This window comes from Ovis aries, chromosome 24 (genome assembly GCF_016772045.2).
Source record: "Ovis aries strain OAR_USU_Benz2616 breed Rambouillet chromosome 24, ARS-UI_Ramb_v3.0, whole genome shotgun sequence".
Taxonomy (NCBI): domain Eukaryota; kingdom Metazoa; phylum Chordata; class Mammalia; order Artiodactyla; family Bovidae; genus Ovis; species Ovis aries.
The window spans coordinates 37,518,749-37,539,461 of NC_056077.1; the positions used below are offsets into that span (position 1 = coordinate 37,518,749).

Here is a 20,713-nt window from a genome sequence, read left to right on the forward strand (position 1 = left end):
TCAATCTTTCCCAGCATCAGGGTCTTTTCAAGAGTCAGTTCTTCGCATCAGGTGGCCAAAGTATTGGAGTTTCAGCTTCAACATCAGTCCTTCCAATGAATATTCAGGACTGATTTCCTTTAGGGTGGACTGATTGGATCTCCTTGCAGTCCAAGGAACTCTCAAGAGTCTTCTCCAACACCAAAGTCCAAAAGCATCAATTCTTCGGTGCTCAGCTTTCTTTATAGTCCAACTCTCACATCCATACACGACTACTGGAAAACCCATAGCCTTGACTAGATAGACTTTTGTTGGCAAAGTAATGTCTCTGCTTTTTAATATGCTGTCTAGATTGGTCATAACTTTTCTTCCAAGGAGTAGGCGTCTTTTAATTTCATGGCTGCAGTCACCATCTGCAGTGATTTTGGAGTCCCCCAAAATAAAGTGTGCCACTGTTTTCCCATCTATTTGCCATGAAGTAATGGGACCAGGTGCCATGATCTTAGTTTTCTGAATGCCAACTTTTTCACTCTCCTCTTTCACTTTCATCAAGAGGTTCTTTAGTTCTTCTTCACTTTCTGCCATAAGGGTGGTGTCATCTGCATATCTGAGGTTATTGATATTTCTCCCCGCAATCTTGACTCCAGCTTGTGCTTCATCCAGCCTGGTGTTTCTCATGATGTACTGTACATATAAATTAAATGGCAGGGTGACAATATACAGCCTTGACGTATTCCTTTTTCCTATTTGGAACCAGTCTGTTGTTCCATGTCCAGTTCTAACTGTTGCTTCCTGACCTGCATACAGGTTTCTCAAGAGGCAGATCAGGTGGTCTGGTATTCCCATCTCTTTCAGAATTTTCCACAATTTATTGGAAGGGCAGAGTCCTAATCCCCTGCAAGTGTTACCATTTCTGACCAAGATCAAGCGGAGGGCCGTAGACAGTGGCATGGCCCTGGCAGGCCTGAGGGCGTTCTTGGCTACGTTGCTTTGGAACTCCCAGAGAGAGAAGTGAGGAGGAAGTAGGAGTGGGAGGCCATGTCAATCAGCTGGTCACCCCGCTAGATGATAGCCATGTCAGCAGAAGGCAGGAAGCCTTAGGGAGGGCGTGGCAGGATGGACTTCCATGTGCGGGAGGTGGAGGTCCTGGGCAGGTGGCCCCCCCGGGGGAGGCACTCACGGCGCCTGCACGGTGGACAAGCTCGAAGTGGGCCTTGGGCCCCTCGCTCTTGCGCCCCTTGGGCTTAGGAAGTTGCTGGACTTACCCAGGTGGTTGTTGTACAGGGCTGCCTTGAATGTGGCATTCGTGGCCTTGGGGAAGATGGAGAAGATGCCCATGGGCTGGAAGGAAAGGGGAGTGGATGGCATTAGAGGAGGCCAGCGAGCTGACTGGCGCTGGCCTGGGGTTGGTGGGAGGGGTGCCCCGCACCCGAGGTGGCCAGCCAGGATGCAGAACTGGGTAGCACCTCTGGGCACAGTCTGGTTCCCCATGATCTTTGAATGCCATGGCCAATGAGACCTGAATGAGGCTAGAATTCCTCGGGTCCAAGAGAAGGCAAGACTGACAGCTCTAGGGGGCCACGTCGCTCCCCAAATGCCAATCCCAGGTGCCAGGCAGACTTGACTCTCAGAAAAACGGTGACATCAATGACACCTGTCTTCCCCACGTTTAATTCTCTTTTATCTGCTCCTCCTTCTCAGGGACACTCCTGGCAACCCGGGGCCTCTTGTGGTTCTAGGTTTCTTCCCACCAGAAAAAGGAGCTCACAAATCCCCTTAGTAACTTAATATCCCTCTCCCATGGAAGGTCTGGATTTCTGAAGCAGACTCCTAGAAGAGGGCAATGCTTGTTCCCAAAGCTCAAGCATGAGGGCCTTTTGGGTTCTGTGACAGAATACAGAGTCTTAACTAGACCATCTCACAGAGCGTACTGGACCACAGGGAAGTCCCCACAGCCTGTTTTTGGTGACTTTTCCAGGGAGGAGAGCCTCCCATTGAAGTCCCCTGGCTTCCTTGATGATAACTGAGGGATTTGCAAGCCTTTTTATTCATTTATTTTTTAAACCAGAGACTGCTTGCTCTGAATGAAAGCCCACATGGAAGGCTCTTATGAAAAATGGGTCAGAGGAGAGGGGCCGTTGTGATTACAGAGTCACCTGCATTGAGCATGTGCGTGTGTCAGACGCTGGCTAAGCTGTATCTGCAAGAATGATCGGTGACCCCATTAAAGATGGGGACCCGGAAGTGGCGGAGCTGGGAGTCCAGCCCGGTTTGTCTACTGCACACACCCCGCTGTTGGTGCAGGCGCTTTCCTCCCTTTCCAGCCCCACCCGGCTGGCCATTGGCAGCTGCCCAGGACTCCAGGCAACACAGTTTGAGACTCTGTCTAAGGCCCTTTCCACCTATGGAATTAAATGATTCTATTGTAGACAGCAGCCAAATTAGCCTTCTAGATCCCGAGAGAAAGTGAAAGTGAAAGTGAAAGTCACTGGGTTGCATCTGACTCTTTGCAACCCCAAGGACTATACAGACCGTGGAATTCTCCAGGCCAGAATACTGGAGTGGGTAGCCTTTCCCTTCTCCAGGGGATCTTCCCAACCCAGGGATCGAACCCACGTCTTCCACATTGCAGGCAGATTCTTTACCAGCTGAGCCACCAGGAAGCCCAAGAATCCTGGAGTGGGTAGCCTATCCCTTCCCAGGTGCTCTTCCTGACCCAGGAAGAGCATTTCCTGGGCGTCTCCTGCATCACCAGTGAATTCTTTACCAGCTGAGCCACTAGGGAAGCCCGATAGAAATGGGGCTAAATTATTTTTTAAAACCCCAGCTGTGGCTAACAGAAGTCCTGGAATAATAGGAAAGCAGAGCTGGAGTGAACCTTAGAGGTCATCACCTCTGGCTGGCTCATTTTAGAGTTGAGACAGCTGAGGCTCAGAGAGGGGTAGCCACTGTCCAAAGGCCACATAGCTGGTTGGTGGCCAACCCGAGCACAGAACCGGGTCTCCTGACTCATAATCATGAAGGCAAAATTTTCCTCATCCACAACACTCATCTTGTGATGAGACCTGAGTCTCATTTGTCTGGGCAAGAAACAGGGACCACCAGTGCTGTGCTGATAAATCAGCTCTCTCTCTCAAAAAACAGCTCCTGGTTTGTAGTATTGGCCATGTAAATGCACCATGGACATGTTATCAACAGGGTGTCGACCAGCTCTCAGAATTCCTGAAAATTCCCCCAGTCAGCTCTGGTGAGCTGGGACAGGCCAGCTCCAGCCAGCACACCACTCATTCTACCTGTTGTGACTTGGCGCCAATACATGAAGATGGAAACTTCTGGAAGCCAGAAGCCGGAGAACCAGGAGCAGACCGAGACTGGCTGGCCCTAGGTCGAAGGTGAGAAGCGAAAGAAGCTTGGTGAAAAGGCTCTTATCAAAGGAGGGTGGCTATGGCAGAGTGAGGCCAGATACCCCTCAAAGATCTCGAAGCCGGCAGCATCTAGCATCCCACTGAAGAACTCCCTCTGCATCTTGGCATCCGAGGTCTTGTTGATCCTGACCACCAGCCATTTGAACATCTTGTTGTACATGGTCTTGCCCAGGGCCCCGATGGAGTTCTGGCATTGGTCCATGTTCTGGCCCTTCTGCACAAACTCGTCACTTACTTTGACCTGCAGCCTGGTGATGCCCTTCCGGAGCTCCCTGAAGTTGAGACCCATGAGGTGGGCAACTTTGTTGGCCACTGAGCAGGGAAAGAAAAAGCAGGGGAGTGAAAGATGGTGCCCTGCCCTGGAGAACCCCAGCCCCTGTCTATTGTGTTTAGAGAAGGGGTTATGGGGAGAGAGGGGGAGACTGCCCACGCTGCCATCGAGAAAACTGGGGTCTGAAGCTGCGCCAGAGATACACAATGGAATACTATGCAGCCATGAAAAAGAACGAAAATTTGCCATCTGCAGCCGTGTGGGAAGACTGGAAGGTCATTATGGTCTGTGAAATAAGTCAGACAGCTAAAGACCACTTGTATGTGAAATCTAATATATCAAACTAGTGAGTATAACCTAAAAGAAGCAGACTCGCAGATCCAGAGAAGAAACTAGTGGCGACCAGTGTGGAGAGAGAAGGGGGTAGGGGCAAGAGGGAGTAGCGGAGTAAGAGGAACAAACTGTTAGGTATAAAATAAGCTACAAGGATCTACTGTACAGCACAGAAAAAACATAGGCAATATTTCAGAATAACTATAAACGGAGTATGATGTGTAAAAATTGTGAATCGCTATAGTGTGCACTTATATAATACTGTACATCACCTGTATTTTGATTTAAAAACTTTAGGAATATCGGGGAAAGAAAGAAAACAGAAGTCTGATAACAGTTTCCACACTCGCTCGCTCAAGGTCAAGCAGCAAAATGATAGAGAAACCAAAATTATGCCTCTGACTCTGTCCTGCCTTTCGTGGCTCTTGACATCTGGTGTTAAAGGAGCATCCTTTAGTTTACCGAGGGCCTCTGACACGCGCAGGAAGCCCTGGAGAGTCCCAAGCCTCCCCTGCCCCCGCTGCTGGCCACCCCCTCCCTGCACAGCCCCCGCCCTGCGCCTATCCTCTGTGGTGCCCACCTCGGCCTGCTCCTCTCTGGCCTTCTGCCTGAACTTGCCGAAGTGCGTGATGCCCCCCAGTCAGCTTATGCACGCCGATCTTCTCGGCCCTGAGACCCAGCTCATCAAAGGCTTCCTGCAATGCCCCCGGGGGGGGGGGGAGCAGGGAGCAACACCAAGGAGCTCCTGGCTTCCTGTTCCTCAGATTGGAGGCCCCCATGAGGTGGCACCAATGGGCCAGACAGACCCTGGCCAGGGCGAGCCTTTCCTCCAAGGAGCCCAGGCCAGATGCTGTGCAAGGCAGTCCTTGTATTCATTTAACCTTCTGGCCTCAGTGTAGTCATCTGCAAAATGGGGCCTGTAGGTGGTCATAAAGATAAACCAGAGTGATAGGAACAAACGGGAAATAGTGTATTAATCCCCACCATTATCACTGTATAGGCTTCTTGCTGGGTCCTGAGAGAAGGGGAAGGCAAAGATGCATCAGGATTTGATTCTTTTGTCAAAAAAGAGAGAGTTACACAGTATTCTAAAGGAAGCCCCAGGTGCTTGGCATCACAGAGGAGGAGAGAGGTGCCGTGGGAACTGGCAGGACTAGAAGGTGACGTCTCGCTGGGCTGGGGAGGAGGAGAAACGTGGAGTAGACCGCCCCGCCAGTTCCTGTCGAGTTAACCATTCAACTCTGCAGAGAGAAACGCTGCTCTCTGCGACAGGCTTGGGGAAAACAGCGGCTGCAACCCCAGCAATCTCCACGGGAGAATCCAGGCTGCTGCCTGGCAACTCTGCGTGTCCCCTCTGACCCTGCCCCACCCAGTTCAGATGGCAGTGCCTGCAGGGCCCCAGAGTTTCCCCGTCTTTCGCTGGCTATGCCCACCCACTCACGTCTGCAGCTCCTGCCCATCGTCCATGCTCCGCACCACAGTGACGCCCTAGCTCACCCGGTGGTACTCCTTCGGATTGGGGACCAGCAGCAGGCTTTCTGCAAGAAAGCAGGTTAGCGGGCTGGTGACGTGTGGTTTCCTTCTTTTTAGTTCTAATTTTTTTGATGTGGACCAGTTTTCAGTCCTTTGTTGAATGTGTCACGATATTGCTTCTGTTTGGTTTGGCTTTTTGACCCTGAGGCATACAAGATCTTAGCTCCTTGACCAGGGATCAAACTCACACCCCCTGCACTGGGAGGCGAAGTCTTACCCACTGGAATGCCAGAGAAGTCCCTTCGTTTTCATTTTTAACCTGTATCTCTAAATGCCTCCCCTGTGCCAGGTGTGATGGTGTCATTGTGGCGGTTACAGAGCTGAATACAACGTGCTCCGTGCCCCTTAAGGTCATCTGGACTCATCGAGGGGCTTGACTGAGGCACGTGAGGAACTTTGGAGTGACAGGAGGGTCTCAGGAATGTGGTTGTGCCCTTTGTCATTTGGTCCAAGACCTGGCACCTAGTAGATAACTAGTAGATGTTTTCTGGAATAAATGAATGCATATCTTTCTCCATTCTCTCTCCTGTAAAGAGCAGGTCATGCTCAAAGGCAGAAGGTAACCCAAAGACTGCAGCAGGCAGTGATAATCACTTACATATAGTGTGCCTGGGATGTTGTCACTTTTACGAAGAAATGCACTCGCTTCTATTTTTCTTCAAATGTGTGCCCGTCTTGTTCTGTTTTTTTTTTCACTTTTGGAACAGACATGGGTGCAAGACATACTGTCCTTTCTTTTTCTCTCTACTGTTGAGAAAAACTACCGCCCGAGAAGGAAGGTGAGCGGTGCCTGCCACTCTGCGCCAGGGTCAGGAAGGCAGTAGGGCTTGGTGGGGAGTGTGGTAAACAGGAGAGCTTGCGCTCCATCCGCAGGGCCCACCACCACTTAACTTCCCTGACTCGTGCCACGTGCCAGGGAAGGCCATGCCTACTGGATGTCCTGCTATTCCAGAGAAACCAGAAGTTCGGTTTTTATGTGACACCTTCCAATTTCAAAATGGCATATATTAATTAAAAAGTACACTGTTTCCAACACAAATAAAACCCATGTATGTGGGTAGGGGTGGTATTCAATGCCCTTGTCTCTGGCTGGGAAAAGAGGTGTGTATGTGGAAGACTGAGTCTTCATCTCTCTCTGGACCTTAGATTCTGAGCAGGTCTGCCATGGACAGTTGAGTAGGTTGTTGCCTGCACAAGGGCATCCAACTGAAGGCGTGAATGCAGTCTGCTTGCTGAACTGTGCACAGGACTATGTCCATACGCAGTGGTCCCGGGCTGACCTCTCTGCTGCTGTCTGACCAAGATATGGACGGCGTGCATGCGTGCTCAGTTGCTCAATCGTGTTTGACTCTTTGCGACCCCATCGACTGTAGCCTGTCAGGCTCCTCTGTCCATGGGATTTTCCAGGCAAAAAGACTGTGGGCTGGCCATTTGCTTTTTCAGGGAGTCTTCCCAACCCAGGGATTGAACTTGCGTTTTCTGTGTCTCCTGAATTGGCAGGCAGATTCTTTACCACTGAGTCACTTGGGAAACCCAGACAAGGAATCAGGGGAGAAGGCAGGTGGATCTAAAATCCTAGACCCTAGGTCTGTATCTCAACCATGGCATCTCAAAGCCCCATCTGTGAAATGGGCCAGCAATGGTGTGAAGCCTCTTAGGCTATTGTGAAGGTGGGTGTGAGTAGAACTTTGAGAAACTTCCCTGTAACCTCTTCACATAATTCTCAACTAAACAGATTTGTGTAGAACCACAGAACCCCTCCACGCACAGGAAATTCTTTCATTGTTGGAAACAGTGGAAAAGCAGTTAAGAGACAATGAGAGAGACGTGAAGATCTTTACCGACAAGCTCGGGCTTCCTGTTAGAATGTGGTAGAAAATCTGGTAGCTCCTCTCGTCTGCTTGCTGTGAGATGATACGAGATTTCCCCAAGAGCTCTGGAAAAGAAGAAGCCAATGTGCCCATGAGTTCAGCCCATTCTCCGTGGCGGGCAGGGCTCCCCTCCCCATAAAGCCCAGTGCCATGTCCAGGCATGGGTCCTCTTCCCTCTCCCCTAGACCCATGGGAAGGGCAGGGGGCTGGCTCCTGAGGTGGGGGGGCCTGGGAGTAGGGCTGACCTCCTGCCTGTGATCCAGGCTGTGCTCAGCAGGGGCCCGCGCTTGAGTCCCTCAGCTGCTGTTTAGAAATTCTCAGGACTTTTGGAACAAGGGGCCCTTGCTTTCACTGTGCGCTGCACCCCATAATGGTAGCTGGTCCTGCCCCCAAGAACCCTCTGAAAAAAGCCTGACTCACAGCTCTCGACGTCAGCTCCTGCCAGCTTGCCCGTAGTTCCAAAGTGGATCTGGATGAACTTGCCCTGGGCGGGGAGGGTCATGTGGGAGCATGTATGGCACTCCAGACCAAGCTTGCCACCCGGTCACTCACTGGCTGCAGTCACTCATTGACCCTCCCTGCCCTTCCCGCCCTGCCCCATTCCGAATTATAAGGGCACTGCAGGAAGGTGGCCGGGCCAGAGGTGGTGTATGCGGAGTTGTGGATTTCCCACTTGGACAGGCAGGGAAGGAAGTGGACAGGTCTTGGAGCTAAACCTAGGGTCTGGGGGTAGCCTGCAATTTTGGGGCATCTAATGGAGCAGAGGGCTGCCCTGCAGGAGAGGCTAGAACTCTCTGGAATTCCACCCTAGGCAGACGTGGTGGGAGTTGTCAGTCCTGAATATTCACTGAAAGGACTGATGCTGAGCTGAAACTCTAACACTTTGGCCACCTGATGCGAAGAACTGACCCATTAGAAAAGACTCTGACACTGGGTAAGATTGAAGGCAGGAGGAGAAAGGGGACGACAGAGGATGAGATGGTTGGTTGGCATCACCGACTCAATGGGCACGAGTTGGAGTAAGCTCCAGGGGTTGGCAATGGACAGGGAGGCCTGACGTGCTGCAGTCCATGGGGTCACAGAGTCAGATACAACTGAGCAACTGAGCTGACTGACACATAGAGGGCGCTGTACCATGTCTCCTTATGGAGAGACGTCGGATCAGTCAAGGACAAACTCTCCTGGAACAGGAGTCTCGGTATCTCCACCACCTTTTATCCTCACCGCCTCCCTGCCCAGCTCTCTTCCCCAGGCAGTGAGAGGCTCCAGCAGGAGATACGGGGTCAGCAGGGAAAGGCGCAGCAGATCTACTGAGCTCCATCCATGACCCAGCTCCCACCAGAAAGGCTTCAGGGCCACCAGGGCCCTGGGGACAGCGCCTTTCTCGCATCCCGCCAGCGCTGGGGCCCCTGGGTGGATTGGGGGTTCAGCCTCCAGCCACTGTGATCTCTGGGTTCCTGTTTTGTCTTCTTGATCCTTCCATCACTGTGTGCCCACTTCTCTGCGCTCAAGCCCCTGGATTTAAATACTGAACTGGACTATTTTTGTTTGTTTTTTAAAGCATTATTTATTATGAACCATTTTATTTATTAATATTTGGGGGCCATGCCACATGACTTGTGGGGCTTCTTAGCTCCCCGACCAGAGAGTGATCCTATGTCCCCTGCATTGGCAGTGTGGCATCTTAACCTCTGGACCGCCAGGGAAGTTCCTGATGGATACAATCTCTGGGAAGGAGATGCTGGGACTTGGGTCATCCCATTGGTGAGGGTTAGTCAGCCCTGATCTCCTCGCTTGGGGAGAGGTGGTAAAGCCTGTCCCGCCACCCTGGGGCCACCCCTGCCGCCGTCACACTGACAAAGCAGGAGGAGCTATTGTTTCTGGTGCCTCCAGCACAGGGTTGCCTGGATGATTGGATCCTCCGGGGACCCCTGGCCCAGAGAGAAACACAAGGTGGGCTGGCCTGTCGGCTGCTGCCTGGGAAGCCAGGGCTTTCAAATGACAGTGGTGTATGTGCCAGGAACCCAGGAGGGGCACGGCCTTGGGGAGGCGGGGAGAGTGGGACTGGAGGGGACCTGGGAGGAGGGCCACTGAGGACTGTCCCCCTGCAGCCCCTGCCGGAGCCCCCCTGCCAGATGACAGGCTTTGATTCTTAGCTGCTCTTTCTTTCCTTTGCTCTTGGTGGAGAGACTCCTATGTGAACCTTGAAACCCTTCCCTGGGCACCCCTGGTGCTCCTCCAAAGTCTTCCTTTCCCCTCTGTTGGCTTTTTACAGTTGTCACTGGCCCAGCTAGTGCTCCCTGAGCCATGGGGCTGCCAGGGCCTGCAGAAGCAGCTTAACCAGGATCTGGCGGTCCCCTCTCTCCCCTGCCAAGCGCAAGGGGCTCTGGCACAGCACTTCTAAGGGCAGACGTGGCTTGGGGTATCAGAGTCCGTCCAATGGGTCAGATCCGGGTCTGCAGCCACCTTCTCTCTATGGGACTCTGCCCAAGTCGCTTATCTCTCAGCTACCATCTCCTCATCTGTAAAGTGGCCCTAACCTAGAGAGCAGCTGTGAGGGTCACAGGGCTCTGCTGTGTGGACCCAGAGGCCCCAAGTGTCCCCTACGGCCCTACCTTCCAATCCGAGGACTGCTTGTCAGTTCCTCCGATGTCGCCAAAGTGCTGGATGACTTTCTTCGTGTTCTCGGTCTTGCCGGCACCAGATTCTCCACTGCAGGAGGGGAGCGGGAGCAGATAAGTGAAAGGCAGAGAGGGGAGTGTCTGCAGAGAGGCGAAGTGATGAGAGGTCCAGGCCGGGCATCTTCACATCCCAGCCATCGGGGAAGACAGGGTGGGGCAGGAGGGGACTTGGGCCCCGAAACCCCTCACCCTGACTCAGTTCAGCAGACGCAGCCTTACCCTGCTAAGCCCACTCGTTCACAGCCTGCAGATTTCCATACAAAGTCCCCCCAATTAATTATAAGAAGGCTTAATTACATGTGTAAGGCACAGACCTAATTACATGTCTATAGACTGAGAGGCAGGAGGGACACTTTTGTGATTAGCATAGACTGATTTTCACGCTCTGTAGGGAGGGACCTGTCAACAGGAAGATGTAATTAGAAAACACTTAGAAACTCAACATTCAGCGTCACCCTAGCCATGCCGCCTGCATCTCCCTGCATTCTGCCCGGCTTGCAGCGTTGTTGCAGTGGCCCGCAGACGAAGAAGAGCTACGATCCTGTCAGGTCTGAGGCTACATGTCTGCTGCTGCAGCCCACATCCTTGCCGAAGGGCCCAAGAATTTACCAGCCCCATCCCAGAAAACTGCCTAGTTATAAGCAACATAAAGATAAAGAGTAACATTAGTAAAAATCACTTTGTACTGTACGGCGAAGATGGCGTAGGGAATGGTTAAGGGTTGACTTGAGCTCTGGACACTATTTAGCTTGTTATCCCATGTTTTTGTGATGCTTAAATGAGACGGGATGTGAGGTAGGGTTGGTACTTAGCAAGTGCACTCACCGAGCAATATTAAAAAAAAAAATTTTCAGTGGGTGACGAGGGATCAAGGCTGGGACTGGGTAGCACGGGGGTCTTATGCATTTGGAGCCCCGGCGGCAAAGGGCTTTTTCTAGCCCTGCCATGACTCTGCCGGCGCCCCCTCCCACCTCCAACCCCACATGCACCCATGAGCCTGTTGTGGTGGGTGCTGTCTGAGATGGAGAAGAGGTGGGGTGACATCTCCATGCACACTTCTTGCCTTTGTACATGTTGGCCACGCGGGCCCCGTGGATGGGCAGCCACCGGTAGGGGCCGAGTGTCATGCGGAACAAGCCCGAGTAGGTCTGGTGGGAGGAAAGGAAGAGGATTAGCTGGCCCTTCTCCCGACACCCTCTTCCTCTGGACCCTAGCCCGTCACCGAGTATCCTGGCTGGAGCATCCTGCCAGCCTGGAAGGATTCTGTGATGCTCTCTCTGAGGCCAGAATCTATGTCTGAGTCTTTATCCAGTAGGTAAAACCAGGCTTCTCTTTAATATGTATCTGTTTCATTTTCTTTTGGTTTAATTATTGGGTTGGCCGAAATTTCATTAGGGTTTTTTGGTAACATTCTATGGAAAAACCAGAACGATCTTTTTGGCCAACCCCAGTATCTGACTTGATAACATAATCATTTCTGTGGACAAATATGCAGCAAAAAGTCCCCCAGCTGCTCAGCGCCCGCCTCTTCCTCCCAGAAGGAAGCACTGTGTTGGTTTCTAATATCCCTTTCTCATAGTATACAAACAAACCCAGAGAGACGTTCTTGTCCCCTCACCTTGTTGTTAAAGCAAACAATTGTTTTCTACGATACTGATTATTTTTTTAACGGAAAAAAATTTTTTTGAAGTATGGTTGATTTACAATGTGGTGTTCATTTCTGCTGTACGGCAAAGTGATTCAGTTATACAGATATATTCTTTTCCATCATCTTTTCCGTTATGGTTATCACAGAATATTGAACATAGTTATCTATACCTTCCAGTAGAAACGTGTTGTTCACCCATCCCATAGATAATAGCTTGCATGTGCTAATCCTCAAGTCCTGCTCCTTCCCTGTCCCACCCCGTACCCATCCCCTTTGGCAACTACAAGTCTGTTCTCTATGTCTATGAGTTGCTTTCTGTTTTGTAGACATGTTCATTTCTGTCGTATTTTAGATTTCGCATAGAAATGATACATGATACTCTTTTATATCTTGATTTTTGGATTTACTTTATGGGGGAGGTTTTCCATGACAGTTCATGGAGTTCTTACTTCGTGGACACAATCCACCAGCTGGTGGGCAACAGGGACTGGTCTACTCTTAAGAACATACTCTTTTACGCTATGGCAATTTTTTCAGGAAATCATCCCATTTAAAAAAAAGAAATCAGAAAAACCAATGAAGTAGTGAAAGAAATTATTTGAGGGCAGAAAATGGCCAAATCCATGGGTCCCAAGCTTCTCCCGGTGGACATTCACACTGACCTCTTGTGCCTCCACTCTCTGCCTCTTTTCATGTCAACTCAAAAAGTTTCCATTTTGGTCCAAGTGGGGATACACACCCCCAGCTTCTCCTTAGCAGAGCTGCATTATATTGCATTTTAAAAAGGAACCTTATTAAATAGAAAGCAACCCAAAGAAAGAGGAGCGCAGAGAAGAGGCAGAGAACCCACATAAAGATGCAAGAGGATGACACACTGTGTCTCATCCAGGATCCAGCCACTGAGACGCTCTTTCCCTCCAGCCCTGTCTTGGGGGTTGGGGTGGGGCAGAGAGAGCAGACCAGAAGCGAGTTCTGTCCCTATTTGGGCCAGAATGAAAAGGAGAGGTCCCCCACCACCCTTGCAGGAGGGACACGAGAGGGCAGCTGCCCTGCCTACCCCAGGTTTTCAGTGGTTCAACCGAGGTGTTTGGATTTAAGAGGAGACTCCTGCCCTGGTCCCTCAGGCCACTCTCCACAGAGCCTGAAGTCCCTTAGCTCAGAGTCGTGGTGTGGCCACCCTTGGGAGCAAGGGCTCAGCTTCAGGGGGGCTCTGAGCAAGCCCAGGCCCTGAGCTTGGCCTTGAACCCACACAGACATTTCCCCCCGCCCCCCAAGCTCAAGGCTCAGCCAGGCTGCAGATGTGGCTCTTCCCAGAGTGAAATCCAGTGATGCCCCACCAGCCTGTGGCCCCAGTGAATGACCCCAAGAGCTTTCCAGAGATCCTCCAGCACCACCTGTAGCTCTGGTGCTGCCGAAGTTCTGAATCTGGAACTGAAACAGTATTGAAATAGGGCAAGGGGAAGAAGCAAGCGGCACCTCTCTTGACTGTCGCCAAAACCAGGGAAGGGGAGTCCCCTGACCTTGAAGTGGGGCCCCAGCTCACCCAGTCCTACCAGATTGCCTCTTTCCTTTCTAGTAAAGACATCTAGAGAGGCAGACACATAAACTTCCTTATATCCCAATTTTGAGTTTACCCTCTAGCACCTTTGGGGAGTCTTAGGATTTCTAAGACGGTTAAGGGACCGATGGTAACTCACTGTGCTGATCCTAGCAAAGTACTTGTTGAATGAATGAATGGTTGGATGGATGGATAGAAGGAAGGGAGAAATGAAAGATGGAAGAATGGTGGGAAAGGAGAGGTGAATGGATGGATGGAGGATGGATGGGCGGACAGGGAAAGACATTTAATGAAGCCGTATGACGTCACTGGGGGAAATGATTTGATTGGAGGGTTTGCTGGGATGGGGTCAGGAGGAGCACTTCTGGATGACAGCCTCAGCACAGGGTGTGTCAGCTGCGCACAGAGATCGTACCATCACTGAGATGCCAAAGCCTCGAGGTGGAAGTTCTGATCCGTCAAAAGCACGGTCCCTCTGCCTTTGTCCCAGACATAACACGCATGGGTTGTTGGGGAGGAGAGGGGCCAAACTGCAGCCACCCCCTCCGTACCCCCTGGCCCTGACACTTACACAGATCCTCGTGTTGACGTAGCATTGACGCAGATAGTCCAGGAAGCTGGCCTCGTTCAGGAAGGTCATGTCCGACACGTCACTGGCTTGGTAGAATTTGGGAGGGTTCATCTATCTGCTGGATGTCAGGTTTCTTCACGATGAACATCTGAGGGTCAAAACACAGCACACGCATCAGGACACAGTACTGTCTCAACCCCATGGCAGCATCGGGCAGAGTACCACCCGCTCTCTCGCGTCAAGAAAAAAACTGGATCAGTGGGTCCAACTCCCGGTGCAGCCACGTCCCATCGACTTGGGACGGGGCGGAACATCCACGGCCCTCTGAGCTCTAGGTGTCTCCCCTCTGAAGTAGGGACGACGGTGGCTTCCTTGGCTGGTTGCTGGGAGGATTATATGGACTGAAGTGGCATCAAGTGAAAAGACCTTGATGTTCCCTCCCTATATTCGGACCATCTCTGACCAGTGCTTCTTTTTCAGCCAAGTCCATTCTGGTAGCTGAACTTGCTCTTTGATCCCAGGGACCCTGTGCAGAGATGTGACTCTTGCCCTCTGCCTTGAGAATTAGTGGTGGTTTCTAAATAGCAGTGAACGATCCCATTAAAAAAAAGACATTCCCCTGCTCCCACTAAACCACCTTGAAGGATAAAATTGAAAGCAAGCTAGCAAACAAGACCAAAAAACCCCACACAGAAAAACAACAACGATGAGCCATATATATTTTAGGGTAAAAATAATACAACAAATTCCCATCCCCGCTCTGCACCCCATCTTTTCCTCTGTAAATGAAAACTAGCACCAGCTCTTATGTGGCAGCATCTGGGACCAAAGCTCAAGACACGTGATCAAGAAAACAAATATCTTTCCGCTGCCTGAAGCCTGAGATGTGAGGCTCAAACACCTACTGGGATTTCTGGGACTTTTGATAATTTATGAGTTCAACAGGCAGATAATTTGAAATCTTGACAGTTCTGGAAAATACACCCAATAATGGTCACCACGCCCACAGTAAATCCAGCTAGACTTCATTCAGGGTCCATTTCTGGTAGTTTCCTAATCTCTGGGCCTCGCCCACAGGCAAACACTTGTCTTTCAGCCCCGACAGAGAAATGGAGTTCTGTGGGTTTATCATTAAGAGCCAGATGAGTCGATCTGTTCTGTCCTAAACCCTGCTATATGCGTGTCTACCGCAGATGCTCCCAGAAGTTGTATTGTCCTTAAACTGTACCCAAACTGGGGCCTCTGGAGCTTCGCTCTCATCATCCATCATTCCTGGCAACACTGCAGTGCCCTGCCCTTCTGAGAAGGATGCTTCTCTTGCATGTTAATCTTGACTTTCCTATTCAAACCCACTGGACCCCAGCTGTAGCCTCGTTTTTCCTGTGGCTACTCCTCTCAAAGAAGGGCAAGGCACAGAGTAAAGCTTAGATATTGCAAGTTCTGATCATGGAAGGTCTCTGTACCCTTATCCCTGAAAGCGCTGATCCCATGCACTCCCCACCCCCCGCAGTCCACGCGGAAGATGAGGTGATGCTGTAGAAGGGGCATGGATGTTGGAGCCAGATACAGTAAGCTTTGTTTTTTTTTTTCTAGATTTATCAGTTTTATTTTTTTTAACTTTTAATTTTATATTGGAGTATAGCCAATTGACAATATCGTGATAGTTTCAAGTGGACAGCAAAAGGACTCAGCCACACATATACATGTATCCATTCTTCCCTAAACTCCCCTCCCATCCAGGCTGCCACGTAACGTTGAGCAGAGTTCCCTGTGCTATATAGTATTTGTCATCTGTTTTAAACACAGCAGAGTGTACATGTCGATCCCAAACTCCCTATCTCTTCCCCCCACTCTTGTACCTGGCAACCCTAAGTTTGTTCTCTGTGAGTCCAAATCCAGCAAGCTTTGAATCTGAATTCATCATTCACTGTCTTTGTGGCTGTAGGCAAGTTACCTACAATCTCTTTAAACTTCTGCAAAACAGGGTTCATACATCCTACTACCATAAGGTTATTAAAAGGATTAAGCGAAATATCCAGTGCCTCCCCAGGAGTGTGCCCCAGGTGAGGGATCTCCTAAATCAAAATTTCTAGCCACTCTCTGAAGTCAGTCCTTGTAGCTGGACACACTGTGGACTGACAGAGAGAGCTGTGCTAGTAAACCATCTATACAGGGAAAAATCCATGGTTTGCACCTTTTGTCATTTCCACCCTGGCTGACACCAGGATGCCAAAGGTTTAACGGCCACCTGCAAAGCCCCTGAATGTTTAGGGGTGGATCCTTACAAGCCAGGACATGGCAGCCCCAGCTCAGCACCACCGCGCAGCAACGGGCTCGGTGCCACCATCTGTAGCTCACGACACTGGAGAGCTCACCTGGGTTGCCCAGGGTATTCCAGGTCCTGTCTCACAGTCCTCACACCAGCATGGGCACATAGCGCATGATGGATGGGATGCTCCTTCTCACTCCTGTTGGGATGCTCCTCCTCACTCTCAGAAAATTGATTCCACACGTGAGCTGTCTGGGGCTTTAAAGATAAGTAACTCTCGGGATGGGCTTCCCAAGGGGCTTAAGTGGTAAAAAGTCTGCCTGCCAATGCAGGAGTTGTAGGAGATGCAAGTTTGATCTCTGGGCCAGGAGGATCCCCTGGAGGAAGACATGGCAACCCACTCAGTACTCTTGCCTGGAGAATCCCATGGACAGAGGAGCCTGGCGGGCTACAGTCCATGGGGTTGCAGAGTCAGTCGGGCACGACTGAGCGCGCACACACGTGCAACTCTCGTTACGATCTCTTCCACACATTCACTGTTTCACAAAGCATACCAAATTCTTTCATGTCACGTTACACTGGAATCTCTACTGTAAGAAAACCAAAGGTCCGAGAGGGAAAGTGTGTTGCTTAGGGCCCCACAGGTTGAGTGTTGTTGAGTCTGCACTGAACCCAGCACAGGGGACTCAGACGCATCAGCTCTTCTTGCCATCCCGCCTCTTGAGTCCTGGGGGTCCACCACTCCTGAAGCTCAGTTTCATCCTGAGGGTCATTTCCCACCCAGCTTGTTCACGGTGACTGGGTCACCCTGTTCAGACTGGTTCTCCCCAGCGATGAAGCCCTCCGTCTCATCCTTGACCCAGCAGGACCTCTTGATGTCACAGGGCTTGTTCATGGCTTCGATCCTCCCCTTGTCGGGAGGTGCCAGGAAGGGCATCTGCTCCACATTCGCCCCACATTCACCTTTGTATGCACGGGGCATCGTGGCTCAGCTGAGGGGGGAGCAGGAAAGAAACAGCAGTGAGGGCCAGGGCTTCCCTGGGTGCTGGAGCAAAAAGAGGATGGTTTGCCAAGACTGTTGTACAGGCGGGGACTGCTTCTCTCACGTCACTCTCATTGTCTTGGTGCTGTTAGGTCTTAATAACCAAGAATAATGGCTTCCCAGGTGGTGCTAGTGGTAAAGAACCTACCTGCCAATGCAGGAGATGCAAGAGGCAAGGGTCAGGAAGAGCCCCTGGAGTAGAAGTGGCCACCCACTCCAGTATTCTTGCTGGGAAAATCCCACGAACAGAGGAGCCTGGTGGGCTACCGTCCACTGGGTTGCAAAGAGTCCAACACGACTGAGTGACTGAGCACACACATACCACGGAGAATAACAAAGAAACTGATAACTCCTCAGAGCTGTGTGCCCCCAGCCACCACACAACGCTTCTGCGTCTGTGGTTCCACATGCCCCCGCACTGAGGCTGTGAAGTAGGGTTCAGGCATTTGATGTTATGGAGGAGAAGATAAAGACCAAAGGAGGTTAAAGCATGGACTTTTAACCATGCGATGGGACGAGAAAACAATTACCATTTGGTTTTCATTTTCCCGTAAGGTCTGAGCAGAGGCCACAAGCCACCACAGTCCTGCTCTACTGAGGCCGATCCCCAACAGAAATCACAGCTATTCTCCTTTCACGGTAGCATGGCTGCAGGCATCTCTAAATATGACTTACACTCATCTCGGCTTTGCAATGAGGGTCTCACGAGACCCTCAGTTAGAAGTTATTATTTAAATCTACTAACAGTAAAGCACTTTGAAATGCTATATCACAAACTGATTTTTTAAAATATTTTGATAACTGAATTTTAATACCCCTGGTTTCCTGTGTGACCCTACATAGTTTGTTTTGTGCATTTAAAGACACTAACCTGAGCAGAGGGCCACAGGCTTTACCAGATGCTAAGTGAGTCCCTGGTGCTGAGTAATTGCCCCGGCTCAGTGATTATCTCTCTTAAGATGAGGCCAGCCTGGAGTCAAGGCTGGGCCTCTTGGTTTCCAAATGCAAACAGTCTCTCAGGAAGGCAGAGGACTGGGGACTTTCAGTAGCAAAAATAGAAGTCAGGGGCATCCCAGTCTGTCTTGAGGGTGAAGGACCTTCTTGAAGGTTTGGGGAGCAGGTGGTTCTGAGCCCCTTTGCCGGAAGTGCTGTTCTCAAGCCGAGGGGACAGCCTGCACCTTTAAGCTGGAGACGGAGGCTCTCACGATGGTGCTCCTGGACCCCTACTGCACTGAGGTATCCTTGGGGGAGCTCCAGCACTCCCTGCCAGATTTTCCAAAACAGGCCAAGCCGGGATAGGAAAGTGATGGAGGCAAAGCCAGACGCTTTCTCCACTTCTCGTCTCGGTGTGGTGTCCAGGTAAGAGAGTTCTAACGGAAGCCTGAGTTCTCCAGCCCTTAAGCTGGTCCATTTCACAGAAAATGAAAATGAGAGAAGGGGTGTCAGGGGTCCTGTGCCTTTGTGGACCACTGACCTCTTTGTCTATCTGCTGATGTCTGTGCTCTCATTGGACAAAACTTTAAATTCAGGTAATAAAATGAATAAGATCACCAAGGAAACAAATGACATCGAAATGTAATGAACACAGTATTAAACATGCATGATACGGAAATACATGCACTTCTTTATGAAGGTATCAGATAACACGGTCTAACAGTGAAGGAGGAAACAGAACAGGCTCCATCTTGAAAGCAGGACTCTATCTCGGACAGGACTGTGGACTTTGAGCTATACGCCCAGTATCTATGGAAATGACGTACCCACTGGAAAATCTGGCCCCCAGAAGGAAGAGCCCCAGGGCTCTCCATTGTCTACAGAATACCTAATTATCTGTGTAACTGTTAGGTAGGTAGAATGGGGAAAGGAGTCCAAAATGGCAATGGCTAAAAGACAAGGAAGGGAAAAGCCTGGGAAAATAGAACAAAAGAAGGTCCGAGGACCGGAGTGAGGACCTCAGGTAAAACAAACAGCACTCCTGGCTGGCCCGGTTTACATAGGACAGGCCCAGGGAGAGAGAAACATATAAAAAGAGGAGCCAAAGCCAGCTCTCTCTCTGGCCCCCCCCCACCGCCCCACCTGCATTGGGGCGCTCTTCTCATCATGTCTTTGGATCGACACGCCCTCACACCTTGAAGATGCATTTTCCTGCTATCTTTTAAATAAAATAGAGCTGTAACACTGATTTGTCCAAGAGCTATAACGCGGTCCTTTCGAGACCTGAGAGCTATAACACGGTCTATCCAAGACCCGAGAGCCGTGACACACCGAGGGGGCTTTAATGTCCGTCACTCCAAATCTTTGTTGTGACGAGACAAAAGCCGAGGAGCATATGCTCGTGTGACAGAACCGAATAGACTCAGACATTCTATTATGCTTGTTGGGGTATGACCGCAGGCCTCTTGATAACTGTCCACTGTTAACTACCTAGGCTTAAGGCATGTGATCACAGGTTAACTTTGATTGTATCTCTCTTTTTCCTTTGTTCAGGCTAGTTTCAGGGAACCTTATACACTTAGGGTATATAAGGCTTTCACAAAAACTGGTCGGGGTCCTTGGCTAGGAGGAGACTCTGCCTTGGGCCCGCCCGTGTAATAAACTGCACTCCACTATCTGCATTGTCCTTCTGAGTGAGTTTGTTTCCCGGAATGTGTGGCTACAACAACAGCAGGTCTAGTAACTTTCGTTTTAAAGCAGCCACGAGAATTAACAATCTTTTGAGCTCTCTGCAATAACTGTGATATATGAAAATATTGGTGATTTCCATTGCTGACAAAGTCACAGGTACTGCTAATACGACTGTGATTTGTCACCTGTGTTCAAAAGGGGGAGGAAACGGTATATTTCGGGTACAGGTGGTGAACATCATGGTGCAATTGTTCTCCTGCTGGAGACCCCCAAGCCCAGGGTAGGAACCCTACCCTATCCCCCCCGAGTCCCATCTCTGGTGGAGAGCGTGGGGCTGGGAGGTCCCCGGTAGCTTTGGACAGTCTTCGTCCAGCATCTAGGAGACCAGGCTCTCGGCTCTGCCAGTCACCCTGGGCAGCTCAGCGGCCTCGCTGGGCGTCCCCCACCCCCCTTCTGGAAGATACGCTGTCTCGACATAAACTTCCTCTTGCCATTTGCTGTCCCTGGCAGCACAATCGCACTGCCTTTCTGCAGTCTCATTTTAGTGGTTCTGATTGACATAGATGGAAGTCACCAGGGAGATGAGACCAAAATCCACATGAAAAGAAAATGCGAGTAACCACAAGGTCAGATTTTTAAAATGCATTAGATTTGTCTTGAAAACAGAAGACTACTCCTGTCTCTGAGCTGGGTTCTGTGCTGGGTTCCTTTTCAATCGTCCTAATTGGGGAGGAGGGGCCAGAAATTCTCCTTTGTTTATTCCAATTAAGTTGCTTGTATTTTTTTTTTTAATGGCGGTTTTGCCACAAACCACAGGTGGCCCTTGTCCTAGGCTGGTGGCCTGGGACACAGATCCCTGGGACCAGGAACCTTGAGGGCCGTGAAGGCCTCTGACACCAGAAACCAC

At 50.7% G+C, this 20,713-nt stretch overlaps 1 protein-coding gene across 1 annotated transcript in view; it reads right to left on the minus strand.

Moving 5' to 3' along the window:
• The window catches only part of LOC132658563 (myosin-16-like), a 37,347-nt gene extending 22,725 nt beyond the window's left edge, over positions 1-14,622 (minus strand). The window contains 12 exon segments of the mRNA XM_060405838.1: positions 1,245-1,320; positions 3,373-3,718; positions 4,575-4,645; positions 4,647-4,699; positions 5,442-5,546; positions 7,383-7,409; positions 7,412-7,477; positions 7,833-7,896; positions 10,028-10,124; positions 11,091-11,140; positions 11,143-11,241; positions 13,871-14,622. Of these exon segments, the coding sequence (XP_060261821.1) occupies positions 1,245-1,320; positions 3,373-3,718; positions 4,575-4,645; positions 4,647-4,699; positions 5,442-5,546; positions 7,383-7,409; positions 7,412-7,477; positions 7,833-7,896; positions 10,028-10,124; positions 11,091-11,140; positions 11,143-11,241; positions 13,871-13,981 (1,165 nt within the window). The 5' untranslated portion in view covers positions 13,982-14,622.
• Positions 14,623-20,713: the final 6,091 nt, after the last annotated feature.